This window comes from Aegilops tauschii, chromosome 7 (genome assembly GCF_002575655.3).
Source record: "Aegilops tauschii subsp. strangulata cultivar AL8/78 chromosome 7, Aet v6.0, whole genome shotgun sequence".
Taxonomy (NCBI): Eukaryota; Viridiplantae; Streptophyta; class Magnoliopsida; order Poales; family Poaceae; genus Aegilops; species Aegilops tauschii.
In genome coordinates, this window is record NC_053041.3 from 402,113,625 (window position 1) to 402,137,611 (window position 23,987).

General features: G+C 46.2%; 1 protein-coding gene across 1 annotated transcript; it reads right to left on the reverse strand.

The window, feature by feature from the left end:
- Positions 1–21,091: 21,091 nt before the first annotated feature.
- LOC109755968 (ACT domain-containing protein ACR8) lies at positions 21,092–23,237 on the reverse strand. Its single transcript, XM_020314844.3, has 4 exons — positions 22,888–23,237; positions 22,611–22,793; positions 21,872–22,519; positions 21,092–21,781 (listed from the first exon to the last, which is right to left on the reverse strand). Exons 1-4 carry the CDS (start codon positions 22,984–22,986, stop codon positions 21,410–21,412), a joined length of 1,302 nt encoding a protein of 433 aa, XP_020170433.1. The 5' UTR covers positions 22,987–23,237; the 3' UTR covers positions 21,092–21,409.
- Positions 23,238–23,987: the final 750 nt, after the last annotated feature.

Sequence of the window (23,987 nt, forward strand, 5' to 3'; positions counted from 1 at the left end):
ATACGGGAGTTTTTTGCGGGTTGCCGTTGGAGATACCTTGAGAGCATCCCAAAGGACTCCCAAACCGCCTCCATTTCTGGACATTTGGATCGCTCTAAACCAGCTTAAAAATGGGGCGGATATGGAATTGGCTGGACATGTCATCATGTCAGACCCGACAAGCCGGCCCATCCGAAACTCATCTAAATCCCACCCTCCCCACGCGACATATCCTCTCTCGTCCTTCCTTTCCCTCGTCTATGCTGCTTTCATCCGCGTCGCCGTTCACCTCTCCTAGTCGCGCTTGCATGGATCTTAAGTTGGCAGAATCTATGGGGTTGCCCAAGGAGCCATTGCGAAACTCAAAGAGCCGCGCTAATAAGGCCCAGCGTGTCCGCCGGTGCGCGTGCAAGGCAGCCGAGCAGGCGGCTACGGCGAAGGTGGTCCTCGGCATGCGGGTGGACATGGCCGCGTCCGTGCCCTTTGACGACTTCAACATGGGTTTGCAAGACTGAACCATCTCGGACGGCTTCCACTAGGATGCGGACACTGCCTTCGACTCCCTGTGGCTCTAAGAGACATGGACATCGATGGCAAACTCTCGAGACGGACGTAGGAACCAACTCTTTGAGGACATGGGTGCGTTTGGATTGAAGCCTACACATGCCGACCCAAATAGTTAGTCATTAACCAAGGGTAGAGAACCCTTTAGATGGAGCCCAATATTTTGGCTCGCCCAGCCTGCATCAGCTGTGCTAGTTGATTTTCATGGCGAGTTGTGGGCGGCTGAATGGGTCGCCAATATTTTGGCGTGCCCACAGTTGGTAAGGCTACCATGGGACCATCCAAACACACCCTATGTCTCCCCAAACCCAATTTCTTTTTTACCCCATATACATATGTAGGAGCAAAATTAGGATGCTAGGCTCATTGTGATGCATGCTTAGGATGGTTACATGATGGATATGAACATGATCAACAAGGGTCATGAACCTCTAAATTTTGACGTGGGTGATCAAAATTTGTCGATGTTTGATGTTAGGCTTTACTTAGATGTACAAAGGGAGGACATCAAGGAGGAGAAGGAGCATGGATATAAACTCTACTTGGATGTCCAAAGGGAGAGAATGGACTTCAAGAAGGAGAATGTGAGGGAGAGGTTGATACTTTAGAGGGAGAGGATGGAGATCGAGAAGATCACATGGGAGCATATGGAGCTCAACAAGGCGATGGAGAGCATTGAGATTGAGGGGGAGAAGGCGAGGATCATGAGGCTCATCGAGAAGTCGAGGATCATGTTGGCCGACACTACCTCATGGATGACGATGCCGAGGAGTGGTTCACCAACATGCACAAAGACATCAACACGCTCAAGAAAATCCTTTAATTCAACTGATTTATCGACTATATATGAATTGTTGATTTTTTTGTCATGAATCATGCTTGAATTGTTGGTTTTTTCACGTGTTGATTGTTGAATTGTTATGTGCAATATTATTGTTAAATGTATGATGATATACGATGCAAATGTTAAAGAATAGCAAAAAAGGGTAGACAAATGGGGAAGGGGGGGAAGAGGACACTATCGAGGGGCGGACAAATGGGACTTGACCCCTTGATGTCCGCGAAAACTTCCGGACATGTTTGTAGACACATGGCAGGCTGAATTTGACCATCCTTGGTGTTGGGGAACGTAGTATGCAATTTCAAAAAAAATCCTACGATCACACAAGATCTATCTAGGAGATGCATAGCAACAAGAGGCGAGAGTGTGTCTACGTACCCTCATAGACCGAAAGCGGAAGCGTTAGGTTAACGCGGTTGATGTAGTCGAACGTCTTCACGATCCAACCGATCTAGTACCGAACGTATGGCACCTCCAAGTTTAGCACACGTTCAGCTCGATGATGTCCCTCGAACTCTTGATCCAGCAGAGGGTCGAGGGAGAGTTCTGTCAGCACGACGGCGTCGTGACGGTGATGGTGATGTGATCCACGCAGGGCTTCGACTAAGCACTACGACGCTATGACCGGAGGATTAAACTGTGGTGGGGGGCACCGCACACGGCTAAGAGAATAACTGTTGTGCTTTGGGGTGCCCCCTTGCCCCCGTATATAAAGGAGGGGAGGAGGAGGCGACCGGCCAAGAGGGGCGCACCATGGGGGGGTCCTACTAGGACTCCACTCCTAGTAGGATTCGCCCCCCCCCCCTTTTCCTTTCTTCATCGGAGGGGAAAAGAAAGGAGTGGGAGAGGGAGAGGGAAAGGGGGGCGCCGCCCCCTCCCCTAGTCCTATTAGGACTCCCATGGGGGGGGCCACCCCTTGTGGGCTGTCCCCTCTCTCTCCCGTGGCCCATGAGGCCCATGACTTCCCCCGGGGGGTTCCGGTAACCCCTCGGTACTCCGGTAAAATATCCGAACCACTCGAAACCATTCTGATGTCCGAATACCACCTTCCAATATATCAATCTTTACCTCTTGGCTATTTCGAGACTCCTCGTCATGTCCGTGATCTCATCCGGGACTCCGAACAATCTTCGGCCACCAAAACACATAACTCATAATACAAATCGTCATCGAACGTTAAGCGTGCGGACCCTACGGGTTCGAGAACTCTGTAGACATGACCGAGACATATCTCCGATCAATAACCAATAGCGGAACCTGGATGCTCATATTGGTTCCTACATATTCTACAAAGATCTTTATTGGTCAAACCACAATAACAACATACGTTATTCCCTTTGTCCTCGGTATGTTACATGCCTGAGATTCCTAGAGTTTATTTTCCAATATTTGAAGGGGCGATCGTCGGTATCCTCATACCTAGTTCAATCTCGTTAACAGCAAGTCTATTTACTCGTTCCATAATGCATCATCCTATAACTAACTCATTAGTCACATTGCTTGCAAGGCTTATAATGATGTGCATTAACGAGAGGGCCCAGAGATACCTCTCCGATACTCGGAGTGACAAATCCTAATCTCGATCTATGCCAACCCAACAAACACCTTCGGAGACACCTATAGAGCATATTTATAATCACCCAATTATGCTGTGATGTTTGATAGCACACAAGGTGTTCCTCTGGTATTCGGGAGTTGCATAATCTCATAGTCAGAGGAATATGTTTAAGTCATGAAGAAAGCAATGGTAATAAAACTTAACCATCATTATGCTAAGCTAACGGATGGGTCTTGTCCATCACATCATTCTCTAATGATGTGACCCCGTTCATCAAATGACAACACATGTCTATGGTCAGGAAACTTAACCATCTTTGATTAACGAGCTAGTCAAGTAGAGGCATACTAGGTACACTCTGTTTTGTCTATGTATAAACACATGTACTAAGTTTCCGGTTAATACAATTCTAGCATGAATAATAAACATTTATCATGATATAAGGAAATATAAATAACAACTTTATTATTGCCTCTAGGGAATATTTCCTTCAGTCTCCCACTTGCACTAGAGTCAATAATCTAGATTACATAGTAATGATTCCAACACCCATGGAGTCTTGGTGTTGATCATGTTTTGCTCGTGGAAGAGGGTTAGTCAACGGGCCTGCAACATTGAGATCCGTATGTATTTTGCAAATCTCTATGTCTCCCTCCTTGACTTGATCACGGATGGAATTGAAGCGTCTCTTGATGTGTTTGGTTCTCTTGTGAAATCTGGATTCCTTCGCCAAGGCAATTGCTCCAGTATTGTCACAAAAGATTTTCATTGGACCCAATGCACTAGGTATTACACCTAGATCGGATATGAACTCCTTCATCCAGACTCCTTCATTTGCTGCTTCCGAAGCAGCTATGTACTCCGCTTCACACGTAGATCCTGCCACGACGCTCTGCTTGGAACTGCACCAACTGACAGCTCCACCAATCAATATAAATACGTATCCGGTTTGTGACTTGAGTCATCCGGATCAGTGTCAAAGCTTGCATCGACGTAACCATTTACGACAAGCTCTTTGTCACCTCCATAAACGAGAAACATATCCTTAGTCCTTTTCACGTATTTCAGGATGTTCTTGACCGCTGTCCAGTGATCCACTCCTAGATTACTTTGGTACCTCCCTGCTAAACTTATAGCAAGGCACACATCAGGTCTGGTACACAACATTGCATACATGATAGAACCTATGGCTGCAGTGGTCCGGCATTGAGTCTAACTCAACTTCACACCTTGTAACACAGGCAAGAACCCTTTCTTTGACTGATCCATTTTGAACTTCTTCAAAACTTTATCAAGGTATGTGCTTTGTGAAAGTCCAATTAAGCGTCTTGATCTATCTCTATATATCTTGATGCCCAATATATAAGCAGCTTCACCGAGGTCTTTCATTGAAAAATTCTTATTTAAGTATCCTTTTATGCTATCCAGAAATTCGGTATTATTTCCAATCAACAATATGTCATCCACATATAATATTAGAAATGCTACAGATCTCCCACTCACTTTCTTGTAAATGCAGGCTTCTCCAAAAGTCTGTATAAAACCATATGCTTTGATCACACTATTAAAGCGTATATTCCAACTCCGAGAGGCTTGCACCAGTCCATAAATGGATCGCTGGAGCTTGCACACTTTGTTAGCACCCTTAGGATCGACAAAACCTTCTGGTTGCGTCATATACAACTCTTCTTTAAGATATCCATTAAGGATTGCGGTTTTGACATCCATTAGTCAAATTTCATAATCATAAAATGCGGCAATTGCTAACATGATTCGGACAGACTTAATGTTGTAGGGTGGAACCCTAGCTGAAGATCTTTCACGAATTGGAGGGGAAATCCCCAAGAACACGAAGAACACAAGAGAGGGGAAACACTCAAATTGACTAGATCCAGTTACACATATGCTAGATCCAATCACACAAAGAGAGATACAAGGGTCCAAATCCAACACAAGAAGATACAAGAGGTAACTAGTTCATCCCAATCCTATGAGGAAAGAGGTCTTGATGATCCTATGATGGGGATCCTTCCCAAGATGGGGGCTTGAATCCACTAGGGATCTTCTCCATAGGAGGTCATGATCTCCAAGAGGAGGAAGATGAGCAAACTCTCTCTTTGTCTATCAAATACTTTGCTATCCCCTCTAATGAGCTAGGTGAGGAGTATATATAAGCTAGGGACAAATTGGGGGTAAAACAAGGGTACATAGGTAAATTATCCTGAAATAGGCGTAGCCACGGTGGAGGGTCCGGGCACCAGGGGGTCGCCTGGAGACGGAGGGCCGGGCACCCAGGGGTGAAGTCCGGGCACCCGGGGCGCGCCTGGGAGGGAGGCCGGGCACCCGTGCGTCCAGGGGGCCGCGCCCTTGGCGGCTGGCGGGGCCGGGCACCGGTGGTGGCGGTGCTGGCACCCGGGGGTCCGGGCACCCGGGGGTGGATGGTGCGGGCACCCGAGGTGTCCAGAGAGCTCCGATGCTTCACATCTTGGGGCCTCCTTCTCCCTTCTTGGATGGTGTAGATGTTCTCTTGCGCTTGAACTCCTCCTCGTCGTTGATGAAGCTCCGGTAATACCTATACATGCACACAAGAGGGATGTCAAGTAGTATACCATCCTCGAGGGGTCAAGTGAACACGTGTAAAGGAGATGATTAACCTTTATGTATGTGAAGTAGATGTCGCACATGTCACTTGCCGAACGGATTCTTGACATGGTGATGTCCGTAGGATGCTCCGCATCATCCCCTCCCCCTTGGGAAAGATCCGTCCACGGATCAAAAACCAAATCACCATGGGAAAGAGATGGCGTCGCCGTGTAGAAGTGAACATGCACCATGTACTCATTGTCTTCAAGCTCGAAATGGGAACTCTCCAATGTCGCACTGTCTAGTGATTCCTTCAAAAGGAGCAAGGACAACAAACACTTGGAACAACAAATGTGGTTAGCGTTAGTGCAAAACCAAGCATTCAAGAGGTGATTCACCAAATAGGTGTCGTCATCAAGCATAGCATATGGTGTGACAAGGGACTGTGACATGTCATGTAAGCACATAAATTGAGCCAAATCAAAGACTTCATGGAAACAAGCATGTAAATGTGAAGTAGCGATGCAAATATGTGTGTCAAGAGAATAAGCATCTACCTCAAACTCATAGCAAGCATGCATAAGGCGCTCAACAAATGGTCTATGGTATGCATATGAAGCATTCACAACACCAAAATAAATGAAGTGTCTAAAGTGCAAGACAATCCAAGCGTAACGTGCATGTGGTGTAGTGAATATAGAGTCGCACTCAACACAACAGAAAGAGAAATTGTTCATCATGTGCGAGGCAATCAAGTCATGCAAGCTAGTGGTGCAAAGATGCAACATACTTAGGTAATCATGGCAATCATGTCATGTGTGCAAATAGTAGGCCTAGGTAATGCACATGGCATATCGCAAGCACGAACTCTAAGCAAGATCAAAGTATCATCATAGGCATTGGGCACAAAACAAACATGGCAATAACAAGCAATATCTCCACCAAGCTTGCAAATACACATACAAGTACTAGAATCAATCATCATGTGTAATGCAAGGCATGGGTCACAAATGCATGGTAAAGTCATAGGAATAGGCATGTCATGCAAAGTGAACATGGCAAGATGGGCATAAAATATGTAATGGACAATAACCGATAACCATGTGAGGGCCATGTAGAAGAAATGCGTGAAGTCATTGTGTGGAGGGAGTGGTGGGAATGAGAATCTACGGTATCCCAAGTCATCATTGCTCTCTAGAGCTCGTTTTGTCAACTCATGGGATTGTGAGGTTGACAAGTATGCATGGGTACCTACACAACAAATACACAAACGGAAGAAATTGTGTGTGTGGTAAATGTACACATTATCCATCATGATGTGTATGTGCACATGTGGGTTAGCACAAGATAAGCATCGCTCAAAGAAATTTGATGCATGGTACAAGAACATGTCATCCATCATGAAAGAATATTTGTTATGTATAACACGATGGGGACACAAATTGAGAATGCAATTATAGCAAGTGTGTGGCACAACAAGAGCATTTTTAATCATGGGATGCATATGGTGCACACAATCATGGGAATCATGCAATGGATGGGATGGATCAAAATCTCCTAATATGGATGAGGAAACTATGGGGGTCTCCTCATGAGCAATAGCGGAAACATCATATGGAGAAAATGGATAACATCCGAAACAATGCATATTCAAAGCTAGGTGGTCATGGCATGGCATATGAGATAAATGATGCAAAGGAAGCATATCAATATCATCACAAAAAAACAAATGCCAATAACCATGGGCTTGTCATCTATGCCATATGTGCAAATTGGGTTTATTTTAAAGGCATGTGCATAGTCACTATGATGAGATTGGAATGATGCAATATGGGAGATCTCACTCATGGCATATGACAATTTTAATGGATTGTCAAACATAATGTGACCAATAGAATTTTCACATGATATCCTATGGAGCATAGCATCACAACTAGGTAATTCGACATGCTCAACATCATATTCATAACTGGATGGCATATCGAAACAAGTAGAGGATGTAGTATGTGATGAATCCATAAGGTGATCAACATCATGCAAGCAATCAATGTCAAGAATGTCCACTAGTGGGACTAGAGCATCACCATCACCTATGTTACCTTTTTCATTCCACTCATGTGGTGTAGGTGAGGTGGGAAAGACCAAATGGTGGTCACCATCTTCATCTTGATGGAACCATGTGGGGGTGCATCATATTCCACCATGGCCATCGTCTTGTCCATAGGAAGGAAAAAGTCGTCGCGGATTGGCGCATCATCATATATGGGACCTAGCACCAAATGAGAAGACACAATAAAGGTAGAGGGTAAGTCGTCAAAAATCGGAATGGCCTCACATGCCGTATCAACTACCTCACTCTCTCTATGTGGTGGTGGCTCACTCACTCCCTCAAGGTAGGTGCACTCAATGTCACATATGGTGGAGTCACTCAAATCACTCAAGTGGTGGTGGTGGTGGCTCTCCTCACATGGGAAATGGGGCAACTCGTCATATATGGGGCAAGTGGTGAAGTCACTCTCACTCTCAGTATGGTGGCAAAAGTCACTCAAGTCATCATACGTTGCCGTGGTGGAAGGGAAAATCCCATGCGCAACCATCTCGTCGTCGTCGCCGTGGATGAAGGCCGAAGATGGCACATCATCGCTCTCCTCCATGACCGAAGGGAAAATCCCATGCTCAATCATCTCGTCACCGTCGTCGTGGATGAAGGCCGATGCAGGCATACTCGTCGGAGGTAGGCGAAGATGCCGTACGTCCAAAGAAGAAGATGCCTTGATAACACTTGGCGAAGATGCCGAAGTGGTGGTAGTAGTCGTAGCTCCGTCTTGTTGGTGCTCGTATCGCGGTCTTCTCTTGTGCGCATGAAGGTTTTCTTGACGGTGCCACGTGGTACATGCATCTTGTGGCCGCTCCGAAGGTGTGCGACTTGAGCGTCTCCGCTGTGAAGATGACGAAGGGGAAGAAGACTTGTATTTGGCCACCAAGTCTCGTACTTGATCCATTTATTCGTCCAACTTAGTGTCGTTGTAGTCCCTTTTCCTTGCTTCGTTTTGGCGAATGTCGATGGTGAGTCGCTCAATGCCTTGCATTGCTCGTTGTAGTCCGAAGATGGACGTTTTGGTGATGTAGTTGTTCACGTTGTCGTTGTCGTGGATGACCGGAGATGAAATGCCTTGCCTATCCATCACAAGACTCGAGCAAATGTGAGTGGAATAAAGGAAAGAACTAGACCAAATGTACCTTTCTAATGTTGAAGATGGATCAATGATCACTCAATAATGTATCAAGGAAATAGCAAAATTGGTACCGGATCTTGTCAATTCTCACACCTACACAAGTAAGGCTTATGGTGGATCTCGATGAGGATAGTGGCACAAAAATTTGATGCAAAGTGTTAGCAAGAGTCAAAAATGTTGGAAAAGATTCAAAAATTCGCAAGTGAAACAAGTAGACCAATAGCAATATGTGGCACACGGAAACACACACACGGATAGATAAATGGGGTCGTGCAACCAAGGAATGAGCACAAAATGTGGAATCCACGAAAAACGCTCGTGTTGCACAACTCAAGAGAGACGCTAGCACAATTGCTCAATAGGCGAATACGACACTTGTGCACAACCTATAAGATGCAAAATGAGCTTTCTATCCCAAGTATGCTATGTGTATGATGTTCCGGTGTTCCGCATACGATGATCCAAGATGATCAATATGGTAGTATGGTATGCAATGTGGCAATGTTATGGCTCTTGCTTACAAGCTCTTTGCTTTCTTTTTCTTTTGCTTAAAAGCTTATTCTATTTTTTTGTATGGCCACTTATGCGAAATGCACAAACCAAGATAGCAATTGTGTATATGCGGGAACAATCTTGTGACACAAGGGATGATATGATGATACCAAGATGATAGCAATATGATATGGTATGTATGTAACGGAAGGTACGGATCACTAATGTGCACAAGTAATGTTGCCGGCAATACTCAAATGGCTAGTCTCGATAGGCAAGTGACGCAAAATGGGCTAAGGGGTTAACAATGTAATGGCAAGAATGTACAATGATGGGATACCACGATACCAAGATGATATAGAGGTTACCGTTCTTGCTTACGGTTAGGGTGTCAAAATGGTGAGTGGTCGATGTCGAGTCCTTGTCGAAAGTGAGCGGCGGTGTTGTCGATGTCGAACCGTTCCTAGTTAGTCGAAACACCCTAGGAAACGGAAAAACCACAAACTCAAAATCTCAAAGGAAAATGTCAAATGGTGGTAGCGAAATGCGTTGGTGGTTCCGAAGTTAGCAATGCGGAAATGATGGTGGTGGTTGATGACGAAGCAACCATTCCTAAGTAGCCGAAACACCTTAGGAGACTCAAGTCACCACTCAAGCAACCACAAATGCTATATGAAACTAAAATGGGTTAGGTTGCGGAAAGCTATGTCGGTTTTGCGTATGATATGGTGGATGGTCTAGGCAAAGATGCCAAAATGCCAAAATTTTGATGGAGTCAAATGGTGTTGGAACCTATCTAGATGGATGGGGGATGTCAATAGCTACTCAACGAGCTAAAGAACGTCAAAATCGGACTTCGGGGGCGAAAGTTATGGCCGAGATGGTGAATGGTGTTAGGCTGATTCGGGGGGGGGGGGGGGTGCGGGCACCCGGGGTGGTCAGCGAGGTTGCGCGGAAAAAGTGGCCAGGGGGTCCGGGTGCCCGGGGGTGAGGGGTGCGGGCACCCGGGGTGGTCAGCGGGGATGGGCGGGGGGTCCGGGTGCCCGGGGGTCACGGATTTGGGCGGAAATTCATGGGAAAATGGAAGAAATTGGTGGATTTCGTGGAGGGAAAGGTGGAGATGGAATGGGGGAGGGCTATATCCACTTGAAACCAAGCAAATCCATTGATAAAATCCAACAAAGCCTCATCAAACCAACAAATCACAAAAAAAAATTGGGGCTATTTTTGGTGGGGAATTTTTGAAATTGGGGAAGAACACAACAAAATTAGACTAGAGAACAAGAAGGGGGGCTCCAATTTCATGAGAAACCATGGCTCATGATACCAAGATATTGTAGGGTGGAACCCTAGGTGAAGATCTTTCATGAATTGGAGGGGAAATCCCCAATAACACGGAGAACACGAAGAACACAAGAGAGGGGAAACACTCAAATTGACTAGATCCAATTACACATATGCTAGATCCAATCACACAAAGAGAGATACAAGGGTCCAAATCCAACACAAGAAGATACAAGAGGTAACTAGTTCATCCCAATCCTGTGAGGAGAGAGGTCTTGATGATCCTATGATGGGGATCCTTTCCAAGATGGGGGCTTGAATCCACTAGGGATCATCTCCATAGGAGGTCATGATCTCCAAGAGGAGGAAGATGAGCAAAGCTCTCTCTTTGTCTATCAAATACTTTGTTATCCCCTCTAATGAGCTAGGTGAGGAGTATATATAAGCTAGGGATGAATTAGGGGTAAAATAAGGGTACATAGGTAAATTATCCCGAAATACGTGTAGCCGCGGTGGAGGGTCCGGGCACCCGGGGGTCGCCTGGAGACGGAGGGCCGGGCACCCAGGGGTGAAGTCCGGGCACCCGGGGCGTGCCTGGGGAGGGGGGCCGGGCACCCGGGGCGTGCCTGGGGAGGGGGGCCGGGCACCCGGGCGTCGAGGCGGCTGCGCCCTTAGCGGCTGGCGGGGCCGGGCACCCGGTGGTGGCGGTGCGGGCACCCGGGGGTCCAGGCACCCGGGGGTGGATGGTGCGGGCACCCGAGGTGTCCAGAGAGCTCCGATGCTTCGCGTCTTGGGGCCACTTCTCCCTTCTTGGATGGTGTAGATGTTCTCTTGTGCTTGAACTCCTTCTCGTCGTTGATGAAGCTCCGGTAATACCTATACATGCACACAAGAGGGATGTCAAGTAGTATACCATCCTCGAAGGGGTCAAGTGAACACGTGTAAAGGAGATGATTAACCTTTATGTATGTGAAGTACATGGAGCACGTGTCACTTGCCGAACGGACTCTTGACATGGTGATGTCCGTAGGATGCTCCGCATCACTTAAGCATCGCTACGGGTGAGATGGTCTCATCGTTGTCAACTCCTTGAACTTGTCGAAAACCTTTTGCAACAAGTAGAGCTTTGTAGACAGTGACATTACCGTCAGCGTCAGTCTTCTTCAAGATCCATTTATTCTCTATGGCTTGCTGATCATCGGGCAAGTCAACCAAAGTCCACACTTTGTTCTCATACATGGATCCTATTTCAGATTTCATGGCCTCAAGCCATTTCGCGGAATCTGGGCTCATCATCGCTTCCTCATAGTTCGTAGGTTCGCCATGGTCTAGTAACATGACTTTCAGAACAGGATTTCCGTACCACTCTGGTGCGGACCATACTCTGGTTGACCTACGAGGTTCGGTAGTAACTTGATCTGAAGTTTCATGATCATCATCATTAACTTACGCACTGATTGGTGTAGGCATCACTGGAACTGATTTCTGTGATGAACTACTTTCTAATTCAGGAGAAGGTACAATTAGCTCATCAAGTTCTACTTTCCTCCCACTCACTTCTTTCGAGAGAAACTCCTTCTCTAGAAAGGATCCATTCTTAGCAACGAATATCTTGCCTTCGGATCTGTGATAGAAGGTGTACCCAACAGTTTCCTTTGGGTATCCTATGAAGACGCATTTCTCCGATTTGGGTTCGAGCTTATCAGGTTGAAGCTTTTTCACATAAGCATCGCAACCACAAACTTTAAGAAACGACAGCTTAGGTTTCTTGCTAAACCACAATTCATATGGTGTCGTCTCAACGGATTTAGATGGTGCCCTATTTAATGTGAATGCAGTCGTCTCTAAAGTATAACCCCAAAACGATAGTGGTAAATCGGTAAGAGACATCATAGATCGTACCATATCTAATAAAGTACGGTTACGATGTTCGGACACACCATGACGCTATGGTGTTCCAGGTGGCGTGAGTTGCGAAACTATTCCACATTGTTTCAAATAAAGACCAAACTCATAACTCAAATATTCACCTCCACCATCAGTTCGTAGAAACTTTATTTTCTTGTTACGATGATTTTCCACTTCACTCTAAAATTCTTTGAACTTTTCAAATGTTTCAGACTTAGGTTTCATTAAGTAGATATACCCATATCTGCTCAAATCATCTGTGAAGGTCAGAAAATAACGATACCCGCCGCGAGCCTCAACACTCATCGGACCGCATACATCAGCATGTATTATTTCCAATAAGTCAGTTGCTCGCTCCATTGTTCCGGATCGCATACATCAGCACGGAGTCTTAGTCATCTTGCCCATGAGGCATGGATCGCAAGTATCAAGTGATTCATAATCAAGTTATTCCAAAAGCCCATCAGCATGGAGTTTCTTCATGCGATTTACACCAATATGACCTAAACGGCAGAGACACAAATAAGTTGCACTATCATTATTAACTTTGCATTTTTTGGCTTCAATATTATGAATATGTGTATCACTACGATCGAGATTCAACAAAAATAGACCACTCATCAAGGGTGCATGACCATAAAATATATTACTCATATAAATAGAAAAACCCTTATTCTCTGATTTAAATGAATAACCCTCTCGCATTAAACAAGATCCAGATATAATGTTCATGCTCAACGCTGGCGCCAAATAACAATTATTCAGGTCTAAAACTAATCCCAAAGGTAGATGTAGAGGTAGCGTGCCGACGGCGATCACATCGACCTTGGAACCATTTCCGACTCGCATCGTCACCTCGTCCTTAGCTAATCTTAGTTTAATCTGTAGCCCCTGTTTCGAGTTGCAAATATGAGCAATAGAACCAGTATGAAATACCCAGGCACTACTACGAGCATTAGTAAGGTACACATCAATAACATGTATATCAAATATACCTTTCACTTTGCCATCCTTCTTATCCGCCAAATACTTGGGGCAGTTCCGCTTCCAGTGACCAGTCCCTTTGCAGTAGAAGCACTCAGTTTCAGGCTTAGGTCCAGACTTGGGCTTCTTCCCGGGAGTAGCAACTTGCTTGCTATTCTTCTTGAAGTTCCCCTTCTTCTCTTTGCCCTTTTTCCTGAAACTAGTGGTCTTGTTAACCATCAACACTTGATGCTCCTTCTTGATTTCTACCTCCGCAGCCTTAAGCATTGCGAAGAGCTCGGAAATTGTCTTTTCCATCCCTTGCATATTATAGCTCATCACGAAGCCTTCATGGCTTGGTGGTAGTGATTGAAGAACTCTGTCAATGACACTATCATCAGGAGGATTAACTCCCAGCTGAGTCAAGTGGTTATGGTACCCAGACATTCTGAGTATGTGTTCACTGACAGAACTGTTCTCCTCCATCTTGCAGCTATAGAACTTGTTGGAGACTTCATATCTCTCAACTCAGGCATTTGTTTGAAATATTAACTTCAACTCCTGGAACATCTCATATGCTCCATGACGTTCAAAACGTCTTTGAAGTCTCGATTCTAAGCCGTAAAGCATGGCACACTGAACTATCGAGTAGTCATCAGCTTTAGTCTGCCAGACGTTCATAACGTCCGGAGTTTCTCCTGCAGCGGGTCTTGCACCTAGCAGTGCTTCCAGGACGTAATTCTTCTGTGCAGCAATGAGGATAATCCTCAAGTTACGGACCCAGTCCGTGTAGTTGCTACCATCATCTTTCAACTTAGCTTTCTCTAGGAACGCATTAATATTCAAGGGAACGGTAGCACGGGCCATTGATCTACAACAACATAGATATGCAAAAACTATCAGGACTAAGTTCATGATAAAAAAAAGTTCAATTAATCATATTACTTAAGAACTCCCACTTAGATAGGCATCCCTCTAGTCATCTAAATGATCACGTGATCCATATAAACTAAACCATGTCCGATCATCACGTGAGATGGAGTAGTTTTCAATGGTGAACATCTCTATGTTGATCATATCTACTATATGATTCACGTTCGACCTTTCGGTCTCAGTGTTCCGAGGCCGTATCTGCATATGCTAGGCTCGTCAAGTTTAACCCGAGTATTTTGCACGTGGTGTCTCGGCACGACGAACTGTAGCAACGGTGCATACTCAGGGAGAACACTTATACCTTGAAATTTAGTGAGGGATCATCTTATAATGCTACCGCCGTACTAAGCAAAATAAGATGCATAAAAGATAAACATCACATGCAATCAAAATATGTGACATGATATGGCCATCATCATCTTGTGCCTTTGGTCTCCATCTCCAAAGCACCGTCATGATCTCCATTGTCACCGGCTTGACACCTTGATCTCCATCATAGCGTCGTTGTCGTCACGCCAACTATTGCTTCTACGACTATCGCTACCGCATAGTGATAAAGTAAAGCAATTACATGGCGATTGCATTTCATACAATAAAGCGACAACCATAAGGCTCCTGCCAGTTGCCGATAACTTTTACAAAACATGATCATCTCATACGACAAATTATATCACATCATGTCTTGACCATATCACATCACAACATGCCCTGCAAAAACAAGTTAGACGTCCTCTACTTTGTTGTTGCAAGTTTTACGTGGCTGCTACGGGCTTCTAGAAAGAACCATTCTTACCTACGCATCAAAACCACAACGATTTTTCGTCAAGTGTGTTGTTTTAACCTTCAACAAGGACCGGTCGTAGTCAAACTTGATTCAACTAAAGTTGGAGCAACAAACAGTCACCAGCCACATATGTGCAAAGCACGTCGGTAGAACCAGTCTCATGAACGTGGTCATGTAATGTTGGTCCGGGCCGCTTCATCCAACAATACCGCCGAATCAAAGTAAGACGTTGGTGGTAAGCAGTATGACTATTATCGCCCATAACTCTTTGTGTTCTGCTCGTGCATATCATCTACGCATAGACCTGGCTCGGATGCAACTGTTGGGGAACGTAGCATGCAATTTCAAAAAAATTCCTACGATCACACAAGATCTATCTAGGAGATGCATAGCAACGAGAGGGAGAGTGTGTCTACGTACCTTCGTAGACCGAAAGCGGAAGCATTAGGTTAACACGATTGATGTAGTCGAACGTCTTCACGATCCAACCGATCTAGTACCGAACGTACGGCACCTCCGAGTTCAGCACACGTTCAGCTCGATGACGTCCCTTGAACTCTTGATCCAGCAGAGGGTCGAAGGAGAGTTCCGTCAGCACGACGGCGTGGTGACGATGATGGTCATGTGATCCACGCAAGGCTTCGCCTAAGCACTACGACGCTATGACTGGAGAAGTAAACTGTCGTGGGGGGCACCGCACACGGCTAAGAGAATAACTGTTGTGCTTTGGGGTGCCCCCTTGCCCCCGTATATAAAGGAGGGGAGGAGGAGGCGGTCGCCAAGAGGGGCGCGCCATGGGGGGGAGTCCTACTAGGACTCCACTCCTAGTAGGATTCGCCCCCCCCCCCCTTTTCCTTTCTTCATCGGAGGGGAAAAGGAAGGAGTGGGAGAGGGAAAGGGAAAGGGGGGCGCCGCCCCCTCCCCTAGTCCTATTCGGACTCCCATGGCGGGGGGCGCGGCCACCCCTTGTGGGCTGTCTCCTCTCTCTCCCGTGGCCCATGAGGCCCATGACTTCCCCCGGGGGGTTCCGGTAACCCCTCGGTACTCCGGTAAAATACCCGAACCACTCGAAACCATTCTGATGTCCAAATACCATCTTCTAATATATCAATCTTTACCTCTCGACTATTTCGAGACTCATCGTCATGTACGTGATCTCATCCGGAACTCCGAACAATCTTCGGTCACCAAAACACATAACTCATAATACAAATCGTCATCGAACATTAGCGTGCGGACCCTACGGGTTCGAGAACTATGTAGACATGATCAAGACATATCTTCGATCAATAACCAACAGCGGAACCTGGATGCTCATATTGGTTCCTACATATTCTATGAAGATCTTTATCGGTCAAACCGCAATAACAACATACGTTATTCCGTTTGTCATCGGTATGTTACTTGCCCGAGATTCGATCGTCGGTATCCTCATACCTAGTTCAATCTCGTTACCGGCAAGTCTCTTTACTCGTTCCGTAATGCATCATCCTGTAACTAACTAATTAGTCACATTGCTTGCGAGGCTTATAATGATGTGCATTACAGAGAGGGCCCAGAGATACCTCTCCGATACTCGTAGTGACAAATCCTAATCTCGATCTATGCCAACCCAACAAACACCTTCGGAGACACCTGTAGAGCATCTTTATAATCACCCAGTTACGTTGTGGCGTTTGATAGCACACAAGGTGTTCCTCCGGTATTCGGGAGTTGCATAATCTCATAGTCAGAGGAATATGTATAAGTCATGAAGAAAGCGATAGCAATAAAACTTAACGATCATTATGCTAAGCTAACGGATGGGTCTTGTCCATCACATCATTCTCTAATGATGTGATCCCGTTCATCAAATGACAACACATGTCTATGGTCAGGAAACTTAACCATCTTTGATTAACGAGCTAGTCAAGTAGAGGAATACTAGGGACACTCTGTTTTGTCTATGTATTCACACATGTACTAAGTTTTTGGTTAATATAATTCTAGCATGAATAATAAACATTTATCATGATATAAGGAAATATAAATAACAACTTTCTTATTGCCTCTAGGGCATATTTCCTTCACTTGGATATGCTCTAAGGAGAATCTAAATTCAGTTAGTTGCACACGCTCTTCGTAAGCAAGTTTCAACCAAAAAATAACGAAATCGTTAGGCTTCTTGTAAAATATTTGCTCCCATACACTACATTATGTGTTGTGGCCAGCCAATGGCTCTTATATATTTTTTCACCAAATACCCTCCCTCATGAGTCCACATTGGTATTTTAGGGGCCCAGCACGAGCTAAGTTTGATGCGCTCAAGAGCGATAATAAAATACGAAATATATTCCGGAGGTATATATTGCATGCCATGATTAATTATTAAGGCATGAGCATTGGAAATGTAAATTGTATTAGCAAATAAGGTCTTAATACGTAGTGTAGATCTGATTATAGGATGCAAATAACAATTCAAGGTACGTATACTTCAACTTAGAAACTATTGGAAAAATATAGCATGGTGAGGTACGTGGGAGCACATGTCCTCCTGCCCTAACCGGTTGTGATCGTTGGCATCACCCTACTCATCGCCTTCGTCACCATGGTGATTGGTTGTCTAGCATTATATGTATATACTTCTACAAGCACCGCCCTCAGATGTCTATTACTATGGCGGGCCTGACAAAAGTCTCCTACACATACGGCTTCATCAGGGCTTGTCGCATGTGAAGATTGTTCCATAGAATCCTATTCATAATACTGTGTGGTTCATAGTCCAGCATAATCATCGTAGGTGCTTACCTGAATGTGATTACGCAGTATTCTATTCCTGGAATGTTATGGAACATTTTGAAGTGTGCTTTCAACTTGATTGATATTCTTGATAATATTCTTGGCTTGTTTAATGTATGGCTTAAAAAATTGCAAAAACTGAAAGACACTTGATTTTGGTTGGTGCGTCAGCAGTTTTATTTGGAGATTGAGGAATAGTACTTTTCTAGAATGACAAGATTAATGATCCCTGTGTACATGTTAATATGATTGCCAGATAGTTGGATGATTGGGCTATTTTTACAGAAAATAGGTAAATCAAGAGACGCTTAGATGGGGAGCTAAAATGTTTGAGTTGAATGCAAATAAGGTCTTTGGAGTGGTGCATGGCCAGCGGGTTGGAGTGAGCAGGATCACGACGACATGAAGATGGCCCCTGTTGTGTCTTCAAATTTTCTACTAGTGCCCCCTAGAGGTTTTGGGGTGATTAGTGACAAAATAGTTAAGGGATTAATGTGTTTGTGAGTATAGACAAGTGAAAGTCCCTGAGGATTTGGATTAACACGAGATTTATGATCCTTAATAATTGTGAGGCCAGTGAATATCTTCAAAATGACTGCCCGTGGAACAATTAGCTCACGGCGAGGAATATGAAGTGTGGTGAAGACTTTTGTTTTCTAGTTTCATTTTCTTCTATTTGAATCATAGGGCAGACCGTTCTATTAAGGAGGTCTAAGTGAAATCTGAGATTTAGGTCTTCGATGTATGCTCAATACAAACCTATTTCTTTGAGTGAAAGACTTGGAAATCTCTTTGTGCGATTTATTTTTTCCTCTGAGTCCAAGATGATGATCTTCGGGACTCCGAAGAAGAAACAGTCGCAGTTGAGTCGATTTGATTTGTTCCGCAAATAAGTCGTTGGATGTGTATGAATTCGACCCTTACACCATGTGTCATGTGTATAGTGGGTGACTAGCGCCCTGTTGGTCATTTCACACCTTGGGATTGCTCCCGACTATAAATGGCAACCCCATTTCAACCTCAGGTGGCTGGTTGCTCTGCGAGAGAATTGACAAGAGTTTGTTTGAGACACCAATCCTCCAGAAGAAGGAAACCTAAGAGAGGAAAAAAACAGAACCTAAAAACTGCTAAGTGATTGAACATCACTGAAGAACTAGTCAAAACTTAACTTAACCTACTACTCTTGCGTCCACTAGACAGTTAGGTGTCGATTCTGAGGGTCCAAGAGTTATTGTGGACACCTGAAGAACAAGTTGGTAAAAGTCTTGAAGATCTACCTCGAAGTTGTACCACGGGTGATTGGGCGAAGTCTATGTCACTTTGGCTCAGAGCATGGTTAATAATATAGCCAGCTTCTGGCTATAACAAGTTGCCATGCCATCGATAGCCAATGTAATAGCTGACACGTATAAGAGTTGGGTTTCAGAAAGTTAACATATGGCCCACCTTTCACTCTCACAAAGCTTCTTGGAACTTGTGCTATAGCCGGTTGTAAGTCTACAGCCCGCTTCTCTTCTCTCTTCTCTTCTCTCTCTTCCAACTCAGCAACAATATAATACTTAAATCCTTGCAGCCTACTTACGTCACCTTATTATACTTGCTCTCAAAGAGAATTGGATGAAGACTTTGTTTTCTGAGTTTAATCTCAGCCGCTCCAACCAGACGTGAAGTTGTGTCAGCAACTCAAACTGTCGAACAAATCTTCGTCAAGTTTACGGGTTCTGCTTCTTCAATCTCAATTTACTTATGTAATTTGCATGTGTTTGAAGAACTGCTTCCCTTCTTTCTCTCTGATTGTTTCGAAGACGATTCTGAGTACTTTGGCATTCCGATGCGCATGCCATGTTTAGTTTCGTGTGTATTGCTGCTTAGATTACCTCTGTTCAATTAGATGTTTCTTCTATTTTGTTTTGTTATTGTTCTGTGTACTCTATTTTTCTTCGAAGAACCTGCTTTTTCAAAAATTAGCGTACCTCACATTAACCCCCACCCCCCTACAGCTACCTAGGCTGAATGATGTTTGATAGATGCCTCATTTTAGTTAGCTGCATGTTCGTAGCCTGGCATTTTAGCTTCTTTTTTTAAGCCCATCTTGCGGATGCCCAAAACCTTGAGCTGGTCCTGGTTTAGATCACGTACTTCTATCGCTTTGGTTTCGTTTGGTTAGTAGTTGTATAGGACATTGTAGTTTCAGATAAATGAAATCAGAGAGGAAGCTCTCTTTATCGAAAAGAAAAATGAAACTCTTCTGGTAGGTGAAATGCTAAACAGGAATCAGGTGGTGTTTGTTTAGTTTATATCCAAACTAACCACAAACTTGTCATTTCAACGTGGCATCATCAACATCTTCCCCATCTTGGTTAGTTGACACTTGGTTGGAGTTGTTAACTGGTGGTGGTTTGGACAAAGATGCCACGCTGATTTAAATCATGAAGTGGAACTAGACTAACCTGAATGATTGCATGAGACATGCATGCCGGTCTCTGGGAACGGCCAAAGAGTAGCTTTTTGCAGTGTCAACATTTGACTAATGGAATCTATCTATGCAACAACGCAGCTCCAATGCTAAACTCAGTTGGTACTGTAATCAGGAGCAACCAAATTCATTTACTTGCCCATGCTCTTCGGAAGGAGGTTTCAGGAAAACTGTTAGGCATTTTGTAATATTAATCTGCTGATAAATTCTTACTGCTTGGTTCTTGTATTTACCGCATTGCATGCTTTGTCTTCTTTTTTTTTGTGTGTGAACGCATTGTATGCTTTGTCAAGCCCCATAATATACTCCTCATTTATCACTCCATACTTTGATACTCTGCAATTTTGTGCATGTGTAGCTCTGCATCACTGCAATTGCAACATCCTACAAACGGAGTGCCATGAAAGGAAAAGGGGACAATGCAGGATACAGCTGCAATTACTGTCCCCGGACCCAAACCAAGCACCTTGTTTCTCCTGCAAGCAACACAAAATGATTAAACCAGCACAGCAACTCCACCACAATTGAAGAAAAGTGGCACTAGACACATTTGGTCTGAATCCTAGGTTAGGGAGGGACCGTGAGATGCAGGATTGCAGGTGCAGCACATCATCAACAAAGCAGAAAAGCAGTTAGTACTAATCACACAGGGGCAGACAGACACAGCAGAAGGCAGACAGACATACAGGTTGAAGAGATGCAAAGCCAACCGTCCCCAAAGAATTTCTTAGCTAAAGATGGAGGCAACAACAGCGAGGTACAGAGAACAAATCATCATGAATGGCACCCACTACACACCGGCACTAGTACTACTGCTAAATAGCAACATCTAATCGTAATCGAATTCCGACACTTATGTACATGTCTGCAACTGGTCTACTGCTTAGGTTCCATCATCCTGCTTCTTCCTGATTTTGCTTTCCTGGATCTTCCTCGGCCACTGTACAAGAGATGATTGTGGAATGAACGTTGAACCAAGCAGGATGCCCAGACGAGCGGAGCCTGGCTTGATCGTTGTATGGTTTCTGCCTCATGAGCAAGATTTGATCAGGCCCAGGTTGTAGAGATTCCTCTTCACAAGGTTGCCGAGGTAGAACAGCCCAATGCCGGCGCCGTTGCGGTCGTCCCGGTCGTCCTGCCCGCGGGCCTTCTGGTAGAGCTGCGGCCGGTGCTCCTCGACGACAAGGCAGTCCACGCCAACCTTCTCCCTCACGGCTTCAATGGCGTTCTGCTGGACGGCCTGGCCGGCGGTGGTGCCGGTGACATAGAACACGTTGGTGGCCATGTCGCCCTTGGTTGACACCTCGGCCTGCGCCACGAGCAGTCCGTTTTCCCGGAACGTCCTGGTGACGTCCGACAGCAGCCCCGGACGGTCTGGCGTGCACAGCTCCAGCCTCACTCCCTGGAAATTCAGAAATCAAGACACATTAGCATCCATGAATGAGAAAGATTTAGGAAGTTTAGTACAGTACAAAATTGGCGTGGAAAGTACCTCAAATGATCTCCGTTCTATGGCGTCTTGCAGGCATTGGCTCACTCGCTGCATCTCGGCCTCGGAGCGGATGGGGCTCCCGTCGGCGTGACGGATGTAGAACTCCTGCCGCGCTTGGCCGGCGTTGGTGTCGATGGTGCCGTGGAAGACGAGGTAGTCCATGTCGGTGAGCGTGCACACCACGTCGTACAGCAGCTTTGGGCGGTCCGGGCACTGGACTGTGACCACCGAGTAGCCGCGCTCGGCCCAGCTCTCCACAGACACCCAGGGAGTTGGGAACGCGCGCTCCTTGTCGCGGCTGGCGTACATGAGCTGGTGGAGGCGCCGGTCGGCGTGCGCGATGGAGCCAGCGGGGACCGCAGCCACGGCGCCGCCGCTGGCCTCCGAGTCTCCGCGAAGGAGCGGGGCGAGGCGGGCCTCGATGCGCTCCACACTGGCGGCGACAACATCCTCGTCCCGCAGGTAAACGAGGCAGGCGAGGCGGCCACGGTGCGACCACGCCCTGGCATCGACGACGCTGCAACTCATGTCGGCCAGCACGGCGAACACCTCGGAGATGAGCCCCGTGCGGTCGGCGCCCGTGAGCTCAAGCACCGTTAGCCCCTCGAGCGCCGCCGGCTTCGACGGCCCGTTCCAGGTCCCGATAGACTGCAGCCAAATCAAGAAATCGAATAAGAAATGCTGCCCCTTTCCCGCTCCGGCGAGGCCAAGAAGGCGAGAAACTTTCCCCTTCCCCTACCTGCTGGATGTAGGTGATGACGCTGTCGTCGGTGAGCTTGCGGCCGAGGCGGTCGGTGACATGGAAGACATCCATGAACCAGCGGCCGTCGGAGGAGATGTAGGCCTTGTTGATAGACAGGTCGAGGTCCGCAAGCACCTGGACCGCCTCGAGCAGGACGCCTCTCTTCCTCGCGCTGTCGACCTGCAACAACCACCTCAGAAAAATGAGCACTCCAACCAAGAACCAAGAACCCGGCGGAGAGCGGACGGAGGACCTCGACGGAACGGACACACACCTGGACGAGCGTGGCGGTGGGGCAGACGGCATTGTCGATGACCACCTTGGGGGTGTCCATCCTGATGACCAGCTTCTCGTACTCGTTGAGCCACTCCATCTCTGCTGCAGCCTGCCTCAGGGACTTCCCACGCGGCAGCGCTGCTTCTTCTCCTTCTTCGCCGGGGACTTCCGCTCTCAAAGCAAAGTGCTCCGCGGAACCAAATGCTGGCCCGTGTGCATGTATATAAGCGAGCGAGGGGGGCGAGGTCGGGGACGAAGGGCGCGAGGGGTGGAGTGGAGGAGCTTGGGAGGGATCGCCCGCGGTTTGGAGGCTTCTTCTTCTTCCGCTTGGCTGTTGTCGCTGGTTCGAATTGGAATGCGGGGAACTGGAATTGGGGGCGATGTTTATGTAACGGGACGAGGCGGTGGGCCCGGGGCCACATGGATGGATGCAGGAGCGGCTCATGGGAGCCAGCCGGGTCGCCACGTGGAGGCTTGCTTGCAAATTCAATTCCCTTTGAGTCCCGCTTAACCAAACGGCAGTTTTTACTAATATTTTGGTGTTCTGCTTACGCTCCTATATAGAACTAGTAATAAAAATATGAACAGCCTCGACCACGATTATATTTGCCTGTGGCATTTTAACAGTTTGTTATGCGAATGGAGTAGAAATATCGCATGATGCGTCCCGATCCTGTAACTAAAATTTGACCGTCGGTCACATTCTTGTTCCTGGAGAACTACAGCTAGTGGCGAATTTTTCCTTGTGGTCCGAAGACGTCAAGAGGATGATATACCGAGGCTGCTCAACATAGAGCCATCGTTTCACTTTAATACTCCACAATGCACAAAAGTATCACTTCTTTGACAACTCGAAAGAAATTCTTTTATTTGGAGAAACAGGTTAACGAGCGGCGAAAAAAAACGAAACAGAAGGGTGGAGTTTCTCTGTACGACACAGGGGCTGGTGGGCGGGCCCGGTTCGGCTGCCGCGCGCTTTTGTGTCGTCGTTACGGACGCTGTCATCTCGCTGTTGCCACTTGTATCACCAAACCCGCATCGTCCCGCCCAAACTTAAATGACCCGACTGCCCCTGTCTCCAACACAAAAGAGGGCAGC